The 19,856-nt window shown below is 46.2% G+C and overlaps 1 protein-coding gene across 5 annotated transcripts in view; it reads left to right on the forward strand.

Annotated features, from left to right (window-relative positions):
• Window positions 1-19,570, forward strand: part of NFS1 (NFS1 cysteine desulfurase) — a 34,523-nt gene extending 14,953 nt beyond the window's left edge. For all 5 annotated transcript variants that reach the window (XM_032143027.2, XM_032143025.2, XM_032143021.2 and 2 more), the window contains 8 exons: window positions 6,082-6,175; window positions 7,524-7,658; window positions 13,175-13,332; window positions 13,755-13,860; window positions 13,941-14,022; window positions 14,689-14,772; window positions 15,526-15,615; window positions 18,857-19,570. In XM_032143027.2, the coding sequence (XP_031998918.1) occupies window positions 6,082-6,175; window positions 7,524-7,658; window positions 13,175-13,332; window positions 13,755-13,860; window positions 13,941-14,022; window positions 14,689-14,772; window positions 15,526-15,615; window positions 18,857-18,920 (813 nt within the window). In that variant the 3' untranslated portion in view covers window positions 18,921-19,570. The remainder of the gene's footprint in view (window positions 1-6,081; window positions 6,176-7,523; window positions 7,659-13,174; window positions 13,333-13,754; window positions 13,861-13,940; window positions 14,023-14,688; window positions 14,773-15,525; window positions 15,616-18,856) is intronic.
• Window positions 19,571-19,856: the final 286 nt, after the last annotated feature.

Consider the following 19,856-nt stretch of genomic DNA (forward strand, 5'->3'; position numbering starts at 1 on the left):
GTGATCTTGACTCACTGCAACCTTCACCTCCTGGGTTCAAATGATTCTCCTGTCTCAGCCTCCTGAGTAGCTGGGATTACAAGCGGCTGCTACTACGCCCGGCTAATTTTTGGTATTTTTAGTAGAGACGGGGTTTCACCATGTTGGCCAGGTTGGTCTCGAACTCTTGACCTCGGGTGATCCGCCTGTCTCAGCCTTCCAAAGTGCTGGGATTACAGGCGTGAGCCACCGTGCCCAGCCTGTGTTTCCCTTTAAGAATTTTATAGTTTTAGCTATTACATTTAGGTCTTTGATCCATTTTGAATTAATTTTTGTATATAGTATTAGATAATAGTCAATTTCGTTCTTCTGCTTGTGACTATCCAGTTGTCCCAGCACCATTTGTTGAAAAGACTGATTTTCCCTATTGAATAGTCCTGGCATCATTGTGAAAATTCAATACACCCCAGTGCTTTAGGAGGCTGAAGTGGGGGAGGGTTGGACTTGAGACCAGGACCTCAGCCTCCAAAAGTGCTAGGATTACAGTTATGAGCCACCGTGCCTAGCCAGGGATGTTGATCTGTAGTTTTTTTTGATACCCTTTTCTGGTTTTGTTATCAGGGTAATACTGGTTTTATACAACATTTTGGTGGTAACCTACTTTTTTTTTTTTTTTTTTTTTTGAGACGGAATCTTGCTTTGTTGCCCAGGCTGGAGTGCAGTGGCGCGATCTCGGCTTACTGCAACCTCTGCCTCCTGGGTGCACGCCATTCTCCTGCCTCAGCCTCCTGAGTAGCTGGGAGTATAGGTGCCCGCCACCACACCCGGCTAATTTTTTATACTTTTAGTACAGACAGGGTTTCACCATGTTAGCCAGGATGGTCTCGATCTCCTGACCTCGTGATCCACCCGCCTCGGCCTTCCAAAGTGCTGGGATTACAGGCATGAGCCACTGCGCCCGGCTGCTAACCTACTTTTTAGTATTGCTGACCACCGCGCCCCTTCATAAAAAAACCTGTTCCAGCCACACTAGCCTTCACATCTCCGTAATGGTCCTTGCTAATCCTGTCCTTTTTTTTTTTTTGAGACAGAGTTTCGCTCTTATGGCCCAGGCTGGAGTGCAGTGGCTTGATGTCAGCTCACTGCAACCTCTGCCTTGTGGGTTCAAGTGATTCTTCTGCCTCAGCCTCCCAAGTAGCTGGGACTACAGGCATGTGCCACCTTGCTCGGATCATTTTGTATTTTTATTTTATTTTATTTTTTTTAGAGACAGAGTCTCGCTCTGTCACCCAGGCTGGAGTGCAGTTTCATGATCTTGGCTCGCTGAAAGCTCTGCCTCCCGGGTTCACGCCATTCTCCTGCCTCAGCCTCCCAAGTAGCTGGGACTACAGGTGCCTGCCACCACGCCCAGCTAATTTTTTTGTATTTTTAGTAGAGGCAGGGTTTCACTGTGTTAGCCAGGATGGTCTCGATCTCCTGACCTCGTGATCCGCCCGCCTCGGCCTCCCAAAGTGCTGGGATTACAGGCGTGAGCCATCGCGCCCGGCCTCATTTTGTATTTTTAGTAGAGACAGGTTTTCTCCATGTTGGTCAGGCTGGTCTTGAACTCCCGACCTCAGGTGATCTGCCTGCCTTGGCCTCCCAAAGTGCTGGAATTATAGGTGTGAACCACCCCGCCCATCACCAATCCTGTCTTGAGCCTTTCCTCACATACCCCACTTTGATCTACTTACCTTATTTTTTCCTTTTCCTTTTTTTTCTTTCTTTTTTTTTTTTTTTTTTTTTTGAGATGGAGTTTCACTCTTGTTACCCAGGCTGGAGTGCAGTGGCGCAATCTCAGCTCAGTGCAACCTCTGACTCCCAGGTACAAGCGATTCTCCCGTCTCAGCCTCCAAGTAGCTCGGATTACAGGCATGTGCCACCATGCCCGGCTGTTTATTTTTATATTTAGTAGAGACAGGGTTTCACCATGTTAGGCTGGTCTCGAACTCCTGAGGTCAGGTGATCCACCCGGCTTGGCTTCCCAAAGTGCTGGGATTACAGGCGTGTGCCACCGCGCCCAGCCTTTTTTTCTTTCTTATTTGTATATACATATTTATTTTATTTAATTAGTTTATTTTTTTGAGACGGAGTTTTGCTCTTGTTGCCCAGGCTGGAGTGCAGTGGCGCAATCTCAGCTCATCGCAACCTCCACCTCCCAGGTTCAAGCAATTCTCCTGACTTAGCCTCCTCAGTAGCTGGGAGCTGGGATTATAGGCATGCGCTACCACACCTGGCTAATTTTGTATTTTTAGTAGAGACGGGGTTTCACCATGTTGGTCAGGCTGGTCTCAAACGCCTGACCTCAGGTGATCCGCCCGTCTCGGCCTCTCAAAATGCTGGGATTACAGGCGTGAGCCACCGCGCCCAGCTGCCATATATATATATATATATATATATATATATTTTTATATAATATTTTATATATATAATATATAATTTTTTTTATGAGACACAGTCTTGCTCTCTTGCCCAGGCTGGAGTGCAGTGACAGGATCTCGGCTCACTGCAGCCTCCACCTTCTAAGTTCAAGCGATTCTTGTGCCTATGCATCCTAAGCAGCTAGAACTAGAGACGCGTGCCACCACACCTGGCTATATATTTATTTATGAATGAGACAGGAACTTGCTCTGGAACCACCAAGGCTTACAGCAGCCTTGACCTCCTAGGCTCAAATGATCCTCCCACCTCAGCCTCCTTCCTGAGTAGCTGGGACTATAGGCGCAGGCTATGATGCCCAGCTAATTTTTTTCTTTTTTCTTTTTGTAGAGACAGCGTCTCCCCTTGGCCAGGTGCTGTGGCTCATGCCTATAATCTCAGCACTTTGGGGGCCAAGGTGGGTGGATCACCTGAAGTCAGGAGTTCGAGACTAGCCTGGCCAACATGGTGAAACCCCATCTCTACTAAAAATACAAAAATTAGCCGGGTGTGGTTGCATCTGCCCATAATCTTGGCTATTCAGGAGGCTGAGGTAGGAGAATTGCTTGAATCTGGGAGGCGGAGGTTGCAGCGAGTGAGACCCCACCACTGCACTCCAGCTTGGGAAACAGAGCAAGACTCCATCTGAAGAAAAGAGAGACAGGGTCTCCCTATGTTGCAAGGCTGGTCTCAAACTCCTTGGCTCAGGCTATCCTCTGATCTCAGCCTCCCAAAGTGCTAGGATTGTAGGTATGAGCCACCGTCCCCAGCTATATTTATTTTTATTTATTTTTTATTGAGATGGAGTCTTGCTCTGTCACACAGGCTGGAGTGCAGTGGTGTGAACTTGGCTCATTGCAACCTCTGCCACCTGGGTTCAAATGATTCTCCTGCCTCAGCCTCCTAAGTAGCTTGGATTACAGGTGTCTGCCACCATGCTCCACAGATTTTTGTATTTTTAGTAGAGACAAGGTTTCACCGTGTTGGCTGGGCTGGTCACAAACTCCTGACCTCAAATGATCCACCTATTTCAGCCTTCCAAAGTGCTGGGATTCCAGGCGTGAGCCACCATGCTTGGCCCTTATTTTATTTTATTTTATTTTATTTTATTTTATTTTATTTTATTTTATTTTATTTTATTTTATTTTATTTTATTTTATTTTATTTTATTTATTTGAGATGGAGTCTTGCTCTGTCGCCTAGACTGGAGTGCAGTGGCGCGATCTCTGCTCACTGCAACCTCCGCCTCCCGGGTTCACACCATTCTTCTGCCTCAGCCCCTCCCCAAGTAGCTGGGACTATAGGCGCCTGCCACCACGCCCGGCTAATTTTTTGTATTTTTAGAGATGGGGTTTCACTGTGTTAGCCAGTATGGTCTTGCTCTCCTGACCTCGTGATCTGCCCGCCTTGGCCTCCCAAAGTGCTGGGATTACAGGCATGAGCCACCACACACAGCCTATTGTATTGTAGTTTAGTTTAGTTTAGTTTAGGTTAGTTTAGTTTAGTTTATTTGTGAGACAGAGTTTTGCTCTTGTTGCCCCGGCTGGAGTGCAATGGCACAGTGTTGGCTCACTGCAACCTCTGCCTCCTGGGTTCAAGCAATTCTCCTACCTCAGCCTCCCGAGTAGCTGGGATTACAGGCACCCGCCGCCATGCCCAGGTATTTTTGTATTTTTAGTAGAGCAGTGGTTTCACCATGTTGGTCAGGCTGGTCTCGAACTCCTGACCTCAGGTGATCTGCCCGCCTTGGCTTCCCAAAGTGCTGGGATTACAGGCATGAGCCACCATACCCAGCAATTTCTTTTTTTTTTTTTTGAGATGGAGTGTCACTGTGTTGCCCAGGCTGGAGTTCAGTGGTGCAATCTTGGCTCACTGCAACCTCTGCCTCCCAGGTTCAAGCGATTCTCCTGCCTCAGCCTCCCGAGTAGCTTGGGACTACAGGTGCGTGCCACCACGCCTGGCTAATGTTTTGTATTTTTAGTAGAGACAAAGTTTCATCATGTTAGCCAGGATGGTCTTGATCTCTTGACCTTGTGATACGCCCGCCTCAGCCTCCCAAAGTGCTTGGATTACAGGTGTGAGCCACCGTGCCTGGCCTTTTTTTTTTTTTAATTTTTTTGAGATGGAGTCTCACTCTGTTGCCCAGGCTGGAGTGCAGTGGCTTGATCTCGGCTCACTGCAACCTCTGCCCCCCGGGTTCAAGCGATTCTCCTGCCTCAGCCTCTCAAGTAGCTGGGATTACAGGTGCCTGCCACTGCGCCCAGCTAATTTTTGTATTTTTAGTAGAGACGGGGTTTCACCATCTTGGCCAGGCTGGTCTTGAACTTCTGACCTTCTGATCCACCTGCCTCCGCCTCCCAAAGTACTGGGATTACATTTGTGAGCCACCACACCCGGCTGGCAGTTTCTTTAATTTTGTCATTTCATACTGTCATGTGAATGGAATCATACAGTATGTAACCTTCTGGGATTGGCTTTTTTGTTTTTGTTTTTGTTTTTTTGTTTTGTTTTTTGTTTTTTTGAGATGGAATCTTGCTCTGTTGCCCAGGCTGGAGTGCAGTGGCGTGATCTCCGCTCACTGCAAGCTCCGCCTCCCAGGTTCACGCCATTCTTCTACCTCAGCCTCCCGAGTAGCTGGGACTACAGGTACCCGCCACCACACCCAGCTAATTTTTTGTATTTTTAGTAGATACAGAGTTTCACTGTGTTAGCCAGGATGGTCTCAATCTCCTGACCTTTAGCCAGGATGGTCTCAATCTCCTGACCTTGCGATCCGCCTGCCTCAGCCTCCCAAAGTGCTGGGATTACAGGCATGAGCCAACATACCTGGCCTTTCTTTTTTTTTTCTTTGAGGCAGAGTCTCACTTTGTCACCCAGGCTGGATTGCAGTGGTGCAGTCTCGGCTTACTGCAACGTGGGTTTAAGCATTTCTCCTGCCTCAGGCTCCGAAGTAGCTGGGACTACAGGTGTGCGCCACCAGGCCCAGCTAATTTTTGTATTTTTAGTAGAGATAGGGTTTCTCCTTGTAAACCAGGCTGGTCTCGAACTTCTGACCTCAGGTGACCCACCAACCTCAGCCTCCCAACGTGCTGGGATTACAGGCATGAGCCATTGCGCCTGGCCTTGATTGGCTTTTTTCACTAATCATAAGTCTTCGGGAATTCATTCACTGCTGCATGTGTCAGTAGTTTGTTCCTTTTGATTGATAAGTAGTAGTCCATGTTATGGATGTACCAAAATCGTCTGTTGAAGGAATCTGGGTAGTTTCTAGGTCTTTGCTATTATGAATAAAGTTACTGTGAACATTTGTGTAAGATGTTTTGTGAATTTAATTTTTCATTTCTCTGGGATAAATGCCCAAGCGTACAGTTACTGGGTTGTATGGTAATTTCATGTTTAGTTTGATGAGAAACAGAAACTGTCAAACTCTTTTCCAAAGTGGCTGTGACATTTACATTCCCACTAACAATGTATGAACCATTCAGAGTCTGTGCATCCTTACCAATATTTTGTGTTGTCACTGTTTTTAGTTAACTATTCAGATAGGTATGTAGTATAAGACTCCTTTTCATAACTAAGTTTGCCTATATTCTGATTTAGGAGGACTTTGTACTATCTAGTCACCTTACTCTTGCATATCCCTAGGAACTAGAGGCTGCTATCCAGCCAGATACTAGCCTGGTGTCAGTCATGACTGTGAACAATGAGATTGGAGTGAAGCAGCCTATTGCAGAAATAGGTGAGTATCATGGCTTATCCCTGATCCCTGCCCACCATGGGGGTCTGTATGAGGTAGTAAACTGAGAGCTGTAATACTCTGTGGAGTGTAGTTAGGAAATCAAGGGAAAGAGAGCCTAAGTACTTTGTTCAAGGACATTGGAAGTGTCATAGGCAGTATTTGAATCCAGGTCTATTACCATTTTTTTTTTTTTTTTTCATTGAGAGAGAGTGTCACTCCGTCACCTAGGCTGGAGTGCAGTGGTGTGATCTCAGCTCCCTGCAACCTCCTCCCCCGGGTTCAAATGATCCTACCGCCTCAGCCTCTCAAGTAGCTGGGACTACAGGTGTGTACCACTATGCCTGGCTAATTTTTATATTTTTAGTAGAGATGAGGTTTTGCCATGTTGGCCAGGCTGGTCTCGAACTCCTAACCTCAGGTGATCCGTCCGCCTTGGCCTCCCAAAGTGCTGGGATTACAGGCGTGAGCCACTGCTCCTGTCCAGGTCTAGCACCTTTTATGGTTTTTAATTTTATTGCAGTTGCTGCCAAAACCAACCACAAAACAAAAGAGTCTTCTACTCTTTTTCCTTTTAGAACATCTCTTTATTCTCCCCACATAGAGCTCGCCCTGTAATTTCTTTTTTTTTTTTTTTTTTTTTTTTGAGACGGAGTCTCGCTCTGTCACCCAGGCTGGAGTGCAGTGGCCCAATCTCGGCTCACTGCAAGCTCCGCCTCCCGAGTTCACGCCATTCTCCTGCCTCAGCCTCTCCGAGTAGCTGGGACTACAGGCGCCCGCCACCACGCCCGGCTAATTTTTTGTATTTTTAGTAGAGACGGGGTTTCACCGTGGTCTCGATCTCCTGACCTCGGGATCCACCCGCCTCGGCCTCCCAAAGTGCTGAGATTACAAGCGTGAGCCACCGCGCCCGGCCTCGCCCTGTAATTTCTTTAGGCACATTAGCACAAAGATCTGTTAATCTTGTGTTTTTTTTTTTATTTTGTTTTGTTTTGTTTGTTTTTCTTTAATCAAAAGGGATCTAGAAAGTAATCTGACATTTTGAAAGGCTGGTGTTAATGAGGTGGTAAGAATCGTATGAATAAGAATATCAGGAGTGTTTTGATCTGGTGCTTTGCCCTTCATCTTTTTTATTCTAAAGAAGGGAAGCTACTGAGAGACAGAGAGGGAGGAAGGGGGAAGGGGGAGGAGGGAACGAAAAGAGGAAGGAGAAGGGGTAGAAGGAGGGAGGGGAGGAGTTTAATATTGACAGAGGTCATTTACTATTGGTGGAGATAATTCACAGTGCACTGTGGGACACTGACAGATGACTTTCCAACATTGTGCTGTGGGTCTTCCCCTGTTTCCTCAGGGCGGATTTGCAGTTCCAGAAAGGTATATTTCCATACTGATGCAGCCCAGGCTGTTGGAAAAATCCCACTTGATGTCAATGACATGAAAATTGATCTCATGAGCATTAGTGGTCACAAAATCTACGGTCCCAAAGGTACCAGCCCCTTCTAGAGTTCCTTCTCTCTGTACCTTCCAGCAAGACCTTTGATAGATGTTTTTCAGAGTCATTTGGGACTACTGTTGCTCTCAGAGGAAGTTGTACATTCAGAGTCCCTTGTAGAATGCAAATGTCATTTAGCAATAGCCAGAAACACTTGCCTGTTTGTAGACCTTAGCAGTTACTATACATCAGGCCATTCTTTCTTGCTCTCTTTAACAAATCCTTAGCAAGCATGTAGATCTTAATTTGGTTGAGGAAAAAGGGGTTTTGTCAAATCAAATTTATCTAGATAGTCCCAGCTATCTTGTTTTCCCCACTATGATGTGCAGAGCAACTATTTGAGTCCTTCATTCCCAGTGTCTTGCTATAGCTCAGGGGAAGATTGCATGGGATTTGACATCTCTTTGTGTTCTTTTTTTTTTTTTTTTTGAGACGGAGTCTCACTCAGTCGCCCAGGCTGGAGTGCAGTGGCTCAATCTTGGTTCACTGCAAGCTCCGCCTCCCTGGTTCACGCCATTCTTCTGCCTCAGCCTGCCGAGTAGCTGGGACTACAGGCGCCCGCCACTACGCCTGGCTAATTTTTTTTGTATTTTTAGTAGAGATGGGGTTTCACCATGTTAGCCAGGATGGTCTTGATCTCCTGACCTCGTGATCTGCCCGTCTCGGCCTCCCAAAGTGCTGGGATTACAGGCGTGAGCCACCATGCCCTGCTATCTTTGTGTTTATTCTGAGAAGACTTCATAGTCTGTTATCCTGTTAGTCTCTCAAGGATACATGTTTGTTCCCTATGGTCCTATTGGAATGTGTTCAAGCTTGAGTTATGCCTCTTTCCCTTAACCCTCGGGAATAGACTGTTGTCCTCTGTTTTGTGAAAGTAACCATAAAATATAAATATAAAATATAACTCCTCTTTCTCAAGTGAGGGCCTTTTTGGGGTTGATGTCTGTGCTGGTACCCTTTTTGTGTCTGCAGGGTGTATTATCTGGGTGTATACCTTGTGGAAGTAGGTGTAATAGCTTCTGGAATTATGGAAGATGGCTTCTTCTAAGGGTTCCCAGAGGTCGTAAAGAGTGTTTTTTGTGAGTTATTATTTCAAAAAGCCCAATAAGCATTCTGTCTTTTAATAAAATGTTGCTTTTATTGTAGATAAGTCTTTTTGATAAAAACCAATGAACTCAGGCTGGATACCCCATTCTTCATCATGTGCCTATTTCACATTATATGCCTGTATTAAAACATCTCATGGGCTGGGCATGGTGGCTCACACCTGTAATCCCAGCACTTTGGGAAGCCAAGGCGGGTGGATCACGAGGTCAGGAGTTCGAGACCAGCCTGATCAACATGGTGAAACCCCATCTCTACTAAAAATACAAGTTAGCCGGGTGTGGTGGCATGTGCCTTTAATCCCAGCTACTCAGGAGACTGAGGCAGGAGAATCGCTTGAACCCAGGAGCCGGAGGTTGCAGTGAGCCGAGATTGCGCCACTGCCTGGGCGACAGGCGAGACTCCCTCTCAAAAACAAAAAAAACTCATGTACTCCATAATATATATACCTCCTGTGTACTCACAAAAATTTAAAAAACAAAAAACCAATGAACTTATTGATCAGAAGCTCTGATCAACACTTACATATGTACAGGTGTCCCTCATTATCCGACCTCCTGTTTTCCAAGTCCAGAATCTAAATAGATTTAGATAATGTATTCTTCACTGTCCAGACATGGTATTTGAGCACTTGCTGTTTGAATTTGGGAACTGTATAGACTCAGATAGTATAAGATTCTTGAATTTTTTTAAATGGAGAAATGAAATAATTCTTAATAAATACAGTTTAGTACATTATTTTATTCATTTGTTTTTTAGGGACAAGGTCTCACTCTGTTGCTCAGGCTGGAGTGCAGTGGTGCTATCCTACCTTGCCGCAGCTTCAATGTTCTGGGCTCAAGCAACCCTCCTACCCCAGCCTTACCAGTAACTAGCACTACAGGTGTGCACCAACACGCCTGACTAATTTTTTTTTCCTTTTTTTTTTTTTTTTTGAGACAAAGTCTTACTCTGACGCCCTGGCTGGAGTGCAGTGGTGTGATCTCGGCTCACTGCAACCTCTGCCTACTGGGTTGAAGGGATTTTCCTCCCTCAACCTCCTGAGTAGCTGGGATTACAGGCCCACTGTGCCTGGCCACACCTGGCTAATTTTTTTTTTTTTTTTTTGAGACACAGTCTCGCTCTTGTCCCTCAGGCTGGAGTGCAATGGTGAGATCTCAGCTCACTGCAACCTCCGCCTCCCGGGTTCCAGCGATTCTCCTGCCTCAGCCTCCCGAGTAGCTGGGATTACAGGTGCCTGCCACCACGCCTGGCTAATTTTTGTATTTTATTTTATTTTTTGAGATGGAGTCTCGCTCTGTCACCCAGGCTGGAGTACAGTGGCACGATCTTGGCTCACTGCAAGCTCTGCCTCCAGGGTTCATGCCATTATTCTGCCTCAGTGTCCCAAGTAGCTGGGACTACAGGCGCCTGCCACCACGCCTGGCTAATTTTTTTTTTTTTTTTTTGTATTTTTAGTAGAGATGGGGTTTCACTGTGTTAGGATGGTTTCGATCTCCTGACCTCATGATCCGCCCGCCTCGGCCTCCCAAAGTGCTGAAATTACAGGCGTGAGCCACCGCGCCCGGCCTAATTTTTGTATTTTTAGTAAAGACAGAGTTTCACTATGTTGGCCAGGCTGGTCTCGAACTCCTGACCTCGGGTGATCCGCCCCCCTCGGCCTCCCAAAGTGTGGAATTACAGGCGTAATCCTGTGCCCGGCCTAATGCCTGGCTAATTTTTAAAACACTTTTTGTAGAGATAGAGGTTTCACTATGTTATTCAGGCTTGAATTCCTGACCTCAAGCAACCCTCCCGCCTCAGTCTCCCAAAGTGCTGGGATTACAGGCATGACCCACTGCACCCAGCTTATTATTTAAAATCTGGTGTCCTTCATGATAGATTTGGAAACCACTGCCTTAATTTTTATAGTACCTCTGTTCTCAGCATAAACAGTTTTTCTGTGTGGGAGAACTGTCAAGTGCCAATTCTATTCAGAAGCCCTGATTACTTGGTGAATAACTTTGCACGCTCATGCTCATATTTTGGCACAAAATTTCTGTAATTCGGCTTGTTTAGTCACAGGTTATACACATTTTTAAGTTTTTTGGTTTTTTGAGTCAAGGTCTCAGTCTGTTGCCCAACCTGGAGTGCAGTGAGTGGCACGATCATAGCTCACTGCAGCCTCGACCTCCTAGGCTCAAGTGATCCTCCTGCCTTAGCCTCCAGAGTAGCTGGGACTATAAGTGCATGCCACCATGCCCAGCTAAATTTTAATTTTTTTTTTTTGTAGACACGGGGTCTCACTGTATTTCTCAAGCTGGTCCCAAACTTCTGGTCTCAAGTGATTCTCCTTCCTTGGCCTCCCAGAGTGCTGGGATTGTAGTCATGAGCCACTGTGCTCCACCAATTTTTTTTAAATTTAAATTTTATTTTGAAAAAATAATATTCATGTGATTCAAAATTCAAAAGCTACAAAAAAGTGCACAGACAGCCAGGCGCAGTGGCTCACGCCTGTAATTGCAGCACTTTGGGAGGCCGAGGCGTGCAGATCACAAGGCCAGGAATTTGAGACCAGCCTGGCCAACATGGTGAAACCCCGTCTCTACTAAAAATACAAAAATTAGCCATGTGTGGTGGCGGGTGCCTGTAATCCCAGCTAATCAGGAGGCTGAGGTTGCAGTGAGCTGAGACCGTGCCATTGCACTCCAGTCTGGGCAACAGAGCAAGACTCTTGTCTCAAAAAAAAGAAAAAAAAAAAAGGCACAGACAAAAGTGTACCTCTCACCTCTGTCCTCCAGCTATGCAGTTCCCTTCTGGGGAGGTAATTTTTTTTTTTTTTTTTTTTTTTTTTTTTTTTTTTTTTCTGATTTTCTCTGGTTATTGGGAGGCAATTTCTTGGGTTTTTCTACAATTATGCTATGTGTTTAGAAACAAATATATACTTCTCCTCCAGCTTTGTTTTTTATCCAGATGATAGCATACTGTACTCACTGTTTCGATCTTGCATTTTTCACCTAATAGTACATCTTTTTTTTTTTTTTGAGACAGAGTCTTGCTCCGTCGCCCAGGCTGGAGTGCAGTGGCGCAATCTCGGCTCAGTGCAACCTCTGGCTCCCAAGTTCAAGCGATTCTCCTGCCTCAGCTTTCTGAGTAGCTGGGATTACAGGTGCGTGCCACCACGCCCTGCTAATTTTTGTATTTTTAATAATTATGGAGTTTCACCATGTTGGTCAGGCTGGTCTCGAACTCCTGACCTCGTGATCTGCCCGCCTCGGCCGCCCAAAGTGCTGGGATTACAGATGTGAGCCACACCATGTCCGGCCCATAATACATTTTTTTTTTTTTTTGAGATGGAGTTTCGCTTTTGTTGCCCAGGCTGGAGTGCAATGGTGCCATCTCAGTTCACCGCAACCTCTGCTTCCCGAGTTCAAGCGATTCTCCTGCCTCAGCCTCCCTAATAGCTGGGATTACAGGCATGTGCCAACAAGCCTGGCTAATTTTGTATTTTTAGCAGAGATGGGGTTTCTCCATGTTGGTCAGACTGGTCTCGAACTCCCAAACTCAAGTGATCCGCCCACCTCGGCCTCCCAAAGTGCTGGTATTACAGGTGTGAGCCACTGCGCCCCGCCAATACATCTTTGTTTTTTAAAGCTAAAGTACAGACTTTTTTTTTGGATTTCACCAGTCTTCTAACAATGTATCTTGGAGATTTTATGGTTGTCAGTTCAGAACAAGCTGCTGCTTCTTTTTTTTTTTTTGGAGACAGAGTCTTGCTCTGTCACCCAGGCTGGAGTGCAGTGGCTTGATCTCAGCTCACTGCAACCTCTACCACCTGGGTTCATCTCCTGTCTCAGCCTCCCGAGTAGCTGGGATTACAGACGCCTGCTACCACGCTTTGCTAATCTTTATATTTTTAGTAGAGAGAGGGTTTCACTATGTTGACCAGGCTGGTTTCGAACTTCTGACCTCAGGTGATCCACCCGCCTTGACCTCAAGTTGGGATTATAGGCGTGAACCACCACACCTGGCCCCCTCATTCTTTTATACACCTGCTTGGTACTTCATTGTATGGACATGCCATAATCTATTTGACCATTACCCTGATGATGGACATCTAAGTTGTTTCCAGTATTTTTGCTATTATGAATAATACTGTAATGTATGATGGCATTTCATATAGCATAGGGAGCTACTTTAAACCATTTTGATCATTACTCCTTCTGGCATTTATCCTCCAGATGTTAAATATTTTACTAAATACTATGCTTTTACTGCTGTTTCTTCTTTTCCTTAAAATTTTTTATTTAGAAAAATTTCATGCTTACAGAAAAGTTGAAATAATATTTTGATCCCTTTGGAAAGAAATATTTTATTTTATCTACTTTTCTCTCTTTCTGTTTTTTGTAACAAACTTTGTTTCCCAGGGGTTGGTGCCATCTACATCCGTCGCCGGCCCCGTGTGCGTGTGGAGGCCCTGCAGAGTGGAGGGGGGCAGGAGCGGGGTATGCGGTCTGGGACAGTGCCCACACCCTTAGTGGTGGGGCTGGGGGCTGCGTGTGAGGTGGCACAGCAAGAGATGGAGGTATGGGGAGAGCAGTTCCCTCCCACAACTTCTTCCCCTGTGCTGGGTCTCCTATTTAGAGGCTTCTCAGCATGACTGAGGCAGATCTATGCAGGGAGAGAGGGCTTAAGAAAACTCTTCCTTGTCCTGGTGTTGCTGGCACCTTGTTCTGAGGGAGACATTATGGGCTCCAAAACCCATGGCCTTCTAGTAGTTATCAGCTCATTTATTTCTGGATAAGTAAATGAACCCTGTGTCCAGTTATCAAGCGCCTTTTGCATACCAGGCACTATGCTCAGTACTGGAGATACAGTGGTCTCCATGAGTACATAGGATGGGGATAGGTGGGGCCTTCTCCTAGTTATAGGAGAAGGGCTTCTCAAACTATGTCTTTCTGAGCTGGTTGATGGTTACTGCCTAATCCTTCCTTGCCTGCTCGTTAGTATGACCACAAGCGGATCTCAAAGTTAGCAGAGCGGCTGATACAGAATATAATGAAGAGCCTTCCAGATGTGGTGATGAATGGGGACCCTGAGCACCATTATCCCGGTATGGACTTGCTCTTTCTATCCTCATTCCGGTAGAGGCTGCGACTCTGAGACCTCTCTCACAGTATTTCTTTCCTCCAGGCTGTATCAACCTCTCCTTTGCATATGTGGAAGGGGAGAGTCTGCTGATGGCACTGAAGGACGTTGCCTTATCCTCAGGGAGGTGAGCTGGATGGCATAGACAGGGCCTGTGGCAGGGCCACTTAGAAGAGTCATACAGGCTATTAAACTTCCCAGTGTGGAGATGATAGGCACAAGACCTCTTGATTAAGGGTAAAGGTCGTTTTGTAAGTGCCTCTCTTTTTTTGGTTGGCTGGGTAGCTGGGTACAGACTGAAGTTTACCACCCTAGGAAGGCTTCCTGGGGTAGAATTTTGTGCCTTTTATGGTCCCAACGGATGTATGTATCTGTTGTGGGGTTACACTAGCAGTTCTGTTACAGGCCTCCAGAACTGAAGATGCTCCAAAGGCCACTAAGTGTTTGGCTGCCCTTCAGGCTGGTGCAGATGGTGTATTGTGTCCTGGGGAAGTGAGCACATGGTCCTCTGCTGCCTCTTCTTGTCAAACCCATGTGGTATCATGCTTTGTCACACTTTGTCAGCGTCCTTGCTTAAGGAAGTCATCCACCATGGGGGCCAGAGGAGCTAGGTTCACACATCCTAGGATGTGCAGGGGAGCATCAGGTCCTTTAGTTCTGTCAGATTAGAAAGTCTCTTGTTTTCTCCAGGGTATGACTCCAGGGCCCTGGGGCATGGGAACAAGACTGAGGGTTTGTGACTAAAAGTAGATGTTGATGATGAACTGAACAGGGTTCGTGTCTCTCTCCTCAGTGCCTGCACCTCTGCATCCCTGGAGCCCTCTTATGTCCTTAGAGCAATTGGCACTGATGAGGATTTAGCGCACTCTTCTATCAGGTCAGTGAGTTGAGCTGCAACATTTATGAAAGGCATCCTCTTATATTTTTCATCTCCTGTTAACAGTTTTTTTCTTTTTCCACCCTGAAGTTTTTCTCAATCAAGTTCTCCTTATCTCTTCTCATAACCTTGTGAAAGTTTCTAGAGCAGTGGTTCTCAGACTTCACTGAGTATCACCTGGGAAGTTTGTGAAATATGATATCTGAGTCCCACATTCAGATATTCTGATTCACTAGGTCCGGAGGAGAAGTAGAAAACATCTCAGGTAATTTTAATGTTGGTGGTCCGTAGACCATGTTCCTTTTTTTTGAGACAGAGTCTTACTCTGTCGCCCAGGCTGGAGTGTAGTGGCATGATCTCAGCTCACTGAAACCTCTGACTTCCAGGTTCAAGCAATTCTCCTGCCTCAGCCTCCTGAGTAGCTGGGATTACAGACGTGTGCCACCAGGCCCAGCTAATTTTTATATTTTTAGTAGAGACGGGGTTTCACCATGTTGGCCAGGCTGGTCTCGAACTCCCGACCTCATGTGATCTGCCCGCCTTGGCCTCCCAAATTGTTGGAATTACAGGCGTGAGCCACCATGCCCGGCCGATCCGTATACCATGTTTTGAGAAACTCTGCCCTAAAGGGGAAGGACCATGTTCTTCTCTCCATATCTTTTGTGTCGTAGATCCTTAGTGAGTATTTGCGGAATGAATTTATCCCAGTGCCAGAGCTCTGATGAGGAGCCATTCTCCTGTGCCTTTTTTCAGGTTTGGAATTGGCCGCTTCACTACAGAGGAGGAAGTGGACTACACAGTGGAGAAATGCATTCAGCATGTGAAGCGTCTTCGAGAAATGAGGTATACATATTGTATCAGAGACCCTTTGGAAGAAACTCTAGTGCTGTCTCCCCTCTTGTCTTTAGGCTGTGTGTTTACACTGCCAAAACCAAAGTTCAAGAGTACTTGGATTTTAGGATTTAGAGTCCACAAAGCAAGAAAGTAGATCTTCTTGGCTACTTGTCTTCACAATGAGAAAGTGTTTTTTTTTTTTTTTTTTTAATCAATGTTGACCAGGTTGGCCTGGAACGTGTAGCCTCGCCTCCCCGAGTGCCAGGGCAACCAGCCTAAGCCACAGCAGCTCCCGAGAAAGTGTTTTTAAAAACTAAAGAACTAGGCCGGGCAGGGTGGCTCACGCCTGTAATCTTAGCACTTTGGGAGGCCGAGGCGGACAGATCACCTGAGGTCAGAAGTTCGAGACCAGCCTGACCAACATGGAGAAACCCCATCTCTACTAAAATACAAAAAAATTAGTCGGGCGTGGTGGCGCATCCCTATAATCCCAGCTACTTAGGAGACCGAGGCAGGAGAATCACTTCAACCTGGGAGGGGGAGGTTGCGTTGAGCCAAGATTGCGCCATTGCACTCCAGCCTGAGCAACAAGAGCCAAACTCCATCTCAAAAAAAAAAAAAAAAGCAAAAAAAAAAGCTGGGCGCAGTGGCTCACACCTGTAATCCCAGCAGCACTCTGGGAGGCTGAGGCGGGCGGATCACAAGGTCAGGAGATTGAGACCATCCTGGCTAACATGGTGAAACCCCGTCTCTCCTAAAAATACAAAAAAATTAGCTGGGCGTGGTGGTGGGCACCTGTAGTCCCAGCTACTAGGGAGGCTGAGGCAGGAGAAGGGCGTGAACCCAGGAGGTGGAGCTTGCAGTGAGCCGAGATCGCACCACTGCACTCCAGCCTGGGTGACAGAGCGAGACTCCGTCTCAAAAAAAAAAAAAACAAAACAAAACAAAAAACAAAAACAAACTAAAGAACTAGATGAATGCAGGTAATGCAGGTAGTAGTTTTTTTTTTTTTTTTGGAGACAAGTTCTTGCTCTGTTATCCAGGCTGGAGTGCAGTGGCACAATCACACCTCACTGCAACTTGTGCCTCCCAAGCTCAAGTGATCCTCCCACCTCAGCCTCCCAAGTAGCTGGTACTACAGGCATGTGCCACTATGCCTGGCTAGTTTTTGTATTTTTTGTAGAGACGGAGTTTTGCTATGTTGCCCAGGCTGGTCTCAAACTCCCGGGCTCAAGCAATTCTTCTGCCTTGGCCTCCCAAAGTGCTGGGATTACAGGCACAAGCCACCGCACCTGGCCCAGGGAGTAGTCTTCATTATGATTATTATTATCTTTAGAGAAAGTGTCTCATTCTGTCATCCAGGCTGGAGTGCAGTGGCACAGTTGTAGCTCACTGTAACTTTGGACTCTTGGGCTCAAGTCATCCTCCTGCCTCAGACTCCCAAGTAGCTAGGACTACAGCTGTGTGCCCCCACACCTAGCTAATTTTAAAAATATATTTTTTGTGGCTGGGCACGGTGGCTTATGCCTGTAATCCCAGCACTTTGGGAGGCCGAGGTGGGCGGATCATGAGGTCAGGAGATCAAGACCATCATGGCTAACACGATGAAACCCCGTCTCTACTAAAAATACAAAAAAGTTAGCCTGACATGGTGGTGGGCACCTGTAGTCCCAGTTACTTGGGAGGCCGAGGCAGGAGAATGGCGTGAACCCAGGAGGCAGAGCTTGCAGTGAGCCGAGATCCCACCACTGTTCTCCAGCCTGGGCGACAGAGGAAGACTCTGTCTCAGTCAGTCAATCAATCAATCAATCAATCAATCAATCAATCAATCAATGTGTTTATAAAGTTAATGAGGTCCTTGGCCAGTCAGCTGGCACCAGGGCTTCCCCTAGTAGCCACAGAGCTCATCTTCCTCCTGGGAACCTTGAGGACTCTAGATTTTTTCAGAGCCTGGCTCTGTCTTGGTTAACCTTGACTTTCAGGATTCTCTTGGTCCAATTGGTAGAGAGAGGAATTTCAGGTATATACCCTGCTTCCCTTTATGAGCTCTCCCAGGCCTTTCTGTGTTCTGGATTTTTCTTTGTAGGGTCTAGCTGTATTGCTTAAGTGTCTATAGCTTGCTCAACTGCAGGATCCTTCCTTTGTCCTCGCTTTCTGGTATTCTGTGGTGTACTCAAGGCATTTCTACTGACCACGCAGCCAGCAAAGCCTTTTGTTTCCTATCTATGTGGCTTTAGCATCTGCACCCTATTCCTTCTGACCCTTTACAAACTGAATGCAGCCTGGTCCCATTAGCTCTCAGAGTCTTATTTTGTGAACCTATAATAATAAGTGGCCTTCCCTAAAGAGGAAGGACAGGAAGGAGATGGCTAACTTTAAGGGCCATGGAAAATCTCATGAATAGAAAGGCGTTCTGGGAATGTTTAGTGTAAAAGAGAGGGGCAAGTCAAGAATATAATGAAATTTGATAAAATTACCTGGTGAAACCTAAACTGTAAAATCCCATATTCATAGCACACTGAAGTAATATCTGGTCTGGGAATATTATCCAAGATATCCAAGCTTCTGCTTGGGGATCGATCAGAGCTTAGCAGAGATTTCTTAGCAGCAGCTCTTGTGTGAGATGGGATGCTCAGGTCTAAGATCCAAGGAATTCTTTTGGATTAGAGCCAGGGATATTGGAAGCACAGGCCAACTCTGGGGAGATGAAGCTGGCAAGAACTGGGTAAGGGTACAGCATATCAAGATGATTTAGGGTTAAGCTCCACCCCTAACTGGGAACTAGAACAAAACCAAGAAACAAATGCTGAAAAGCGGGTAATATGTGGTGGGCTGAAACTAGCTGCTTATACATGTCATATGAAGAGAGGCTTAAACTAGATGCTTATACAAGTCTCAAGGGTCTTAGTTCCTCCAGGGGAAACCATGGCCATAGCCTCTTACAAGTGGGATGAAAGCTTCAAAAATATGACCATGTTTGGTGTCCGTTGGCTCAGGGCCCCACTGCAATTGAGCCTGAGGAACCTAGTTATTCCTGTTTGTTGGCAGTGGGGAGCTCTCAGGAGAGCTGACAAGGACTTACAGGGAGCTGGGAAAGACTTGTTAATCACCTGTGTTAGGGTCTACCAGGGCAAGAGGCAGAGGACAGACAGGGACAGAAGGAGGCAAGCCATTGCTCAGGGCCTTGGGGCCAATGTTGTCCACTTCCTATCTAAGCCCTCACTCACTTAATGCCTCTTCTCTTTGGCAGCCCTCTCTGGGAGATGGTTCAGGATGGCATTGACCTCAAGAGCATCAAGTGGACCCAACACTAGAAGAATAGGGCCCTGACTGTACTGGTCTGGCCCCTCCTGCCTCACTAACGCATGCACAACCAGACACCTTGTTACGCCTAGTGGATGCTCCAGATTGGTATAGACCAGTTGACTTCAGCATCAGTCCACCTCTATGACAGAAACACAAGAAAACTGTCTTTCCCTACCTTCAGTTCCTTGGGTGTGGAGCACTCCCTATTTCTTCTTGGGTCTTACAGTGTGTGGACATTTTCATCCTGAAGCCATAGAGACATTTGCTGTCATACTGCTGCTGGACACATCTGTGCTCTTGGTGAGGAGAGCAAGAGGAACCAGAAGTCTCTTTGGTCAGGGACCATGATGCTCTACATGGACATTTGAGTCTTCGTCTTCTGCTGCTGCTCGGGTGGACCAGCTTCTTTAACAACAAGCATAATCCACTTCAATTTAATATTTTCTGTAGCTCCAAAGGGTATCTCTTCATATTGACTGCAGACATACTGAATGGACAGTTTCTTAGAGGGCTTGTCTCCTTTCTACCCTTGTCCTCTTTCCTTTCCTTTTACCTAATGGAGCTAGAAATGTCTATGACTCCACTAGTTATTCTAATAATTTGTTTCCTTGAAAATTGTTAATTTCAAGACTGGAGAAATAAACTCACCTTCTATTTACTCGGTGACTTTATGAGAGGTTGAGGGAAAAGTGGAAGCTGTACTTGGGAATTGTGGAGAAGACTGCCACTCCATCTAATTTGCATAAATGACTCAGTGGGCTTTTGTATCTCTTCATTTAACAATTATTTGAATGCCTGCCAGGAGCCAGATTTGTTCTGGGGTATTAGGAATACGCTGGTTAACAGGACCAAAAAAGACCCTGCCCTCACTGAGTTTTAAATTTTAGTGGAGAGATGGAAAATAAGTAAACAAATAAACAATGTTATAGATTGTGATAAGTGCT

This window comes from Hylobates moloch, unplaced genomic scaffold (assembly GCF_009828535.3).
Source record: "Hylobates moloch isolate HMO894 unplaced genomic scaffold, HMol_V3 SCAFFOLD_21, whole genome shotgun sequence".
NCBI classification, from domain to species: Eukaryota; Metazoa; Chordata; class Mammalia; order Primates; family Hylobatidae; genus Hylobates; species Hylobates moloch.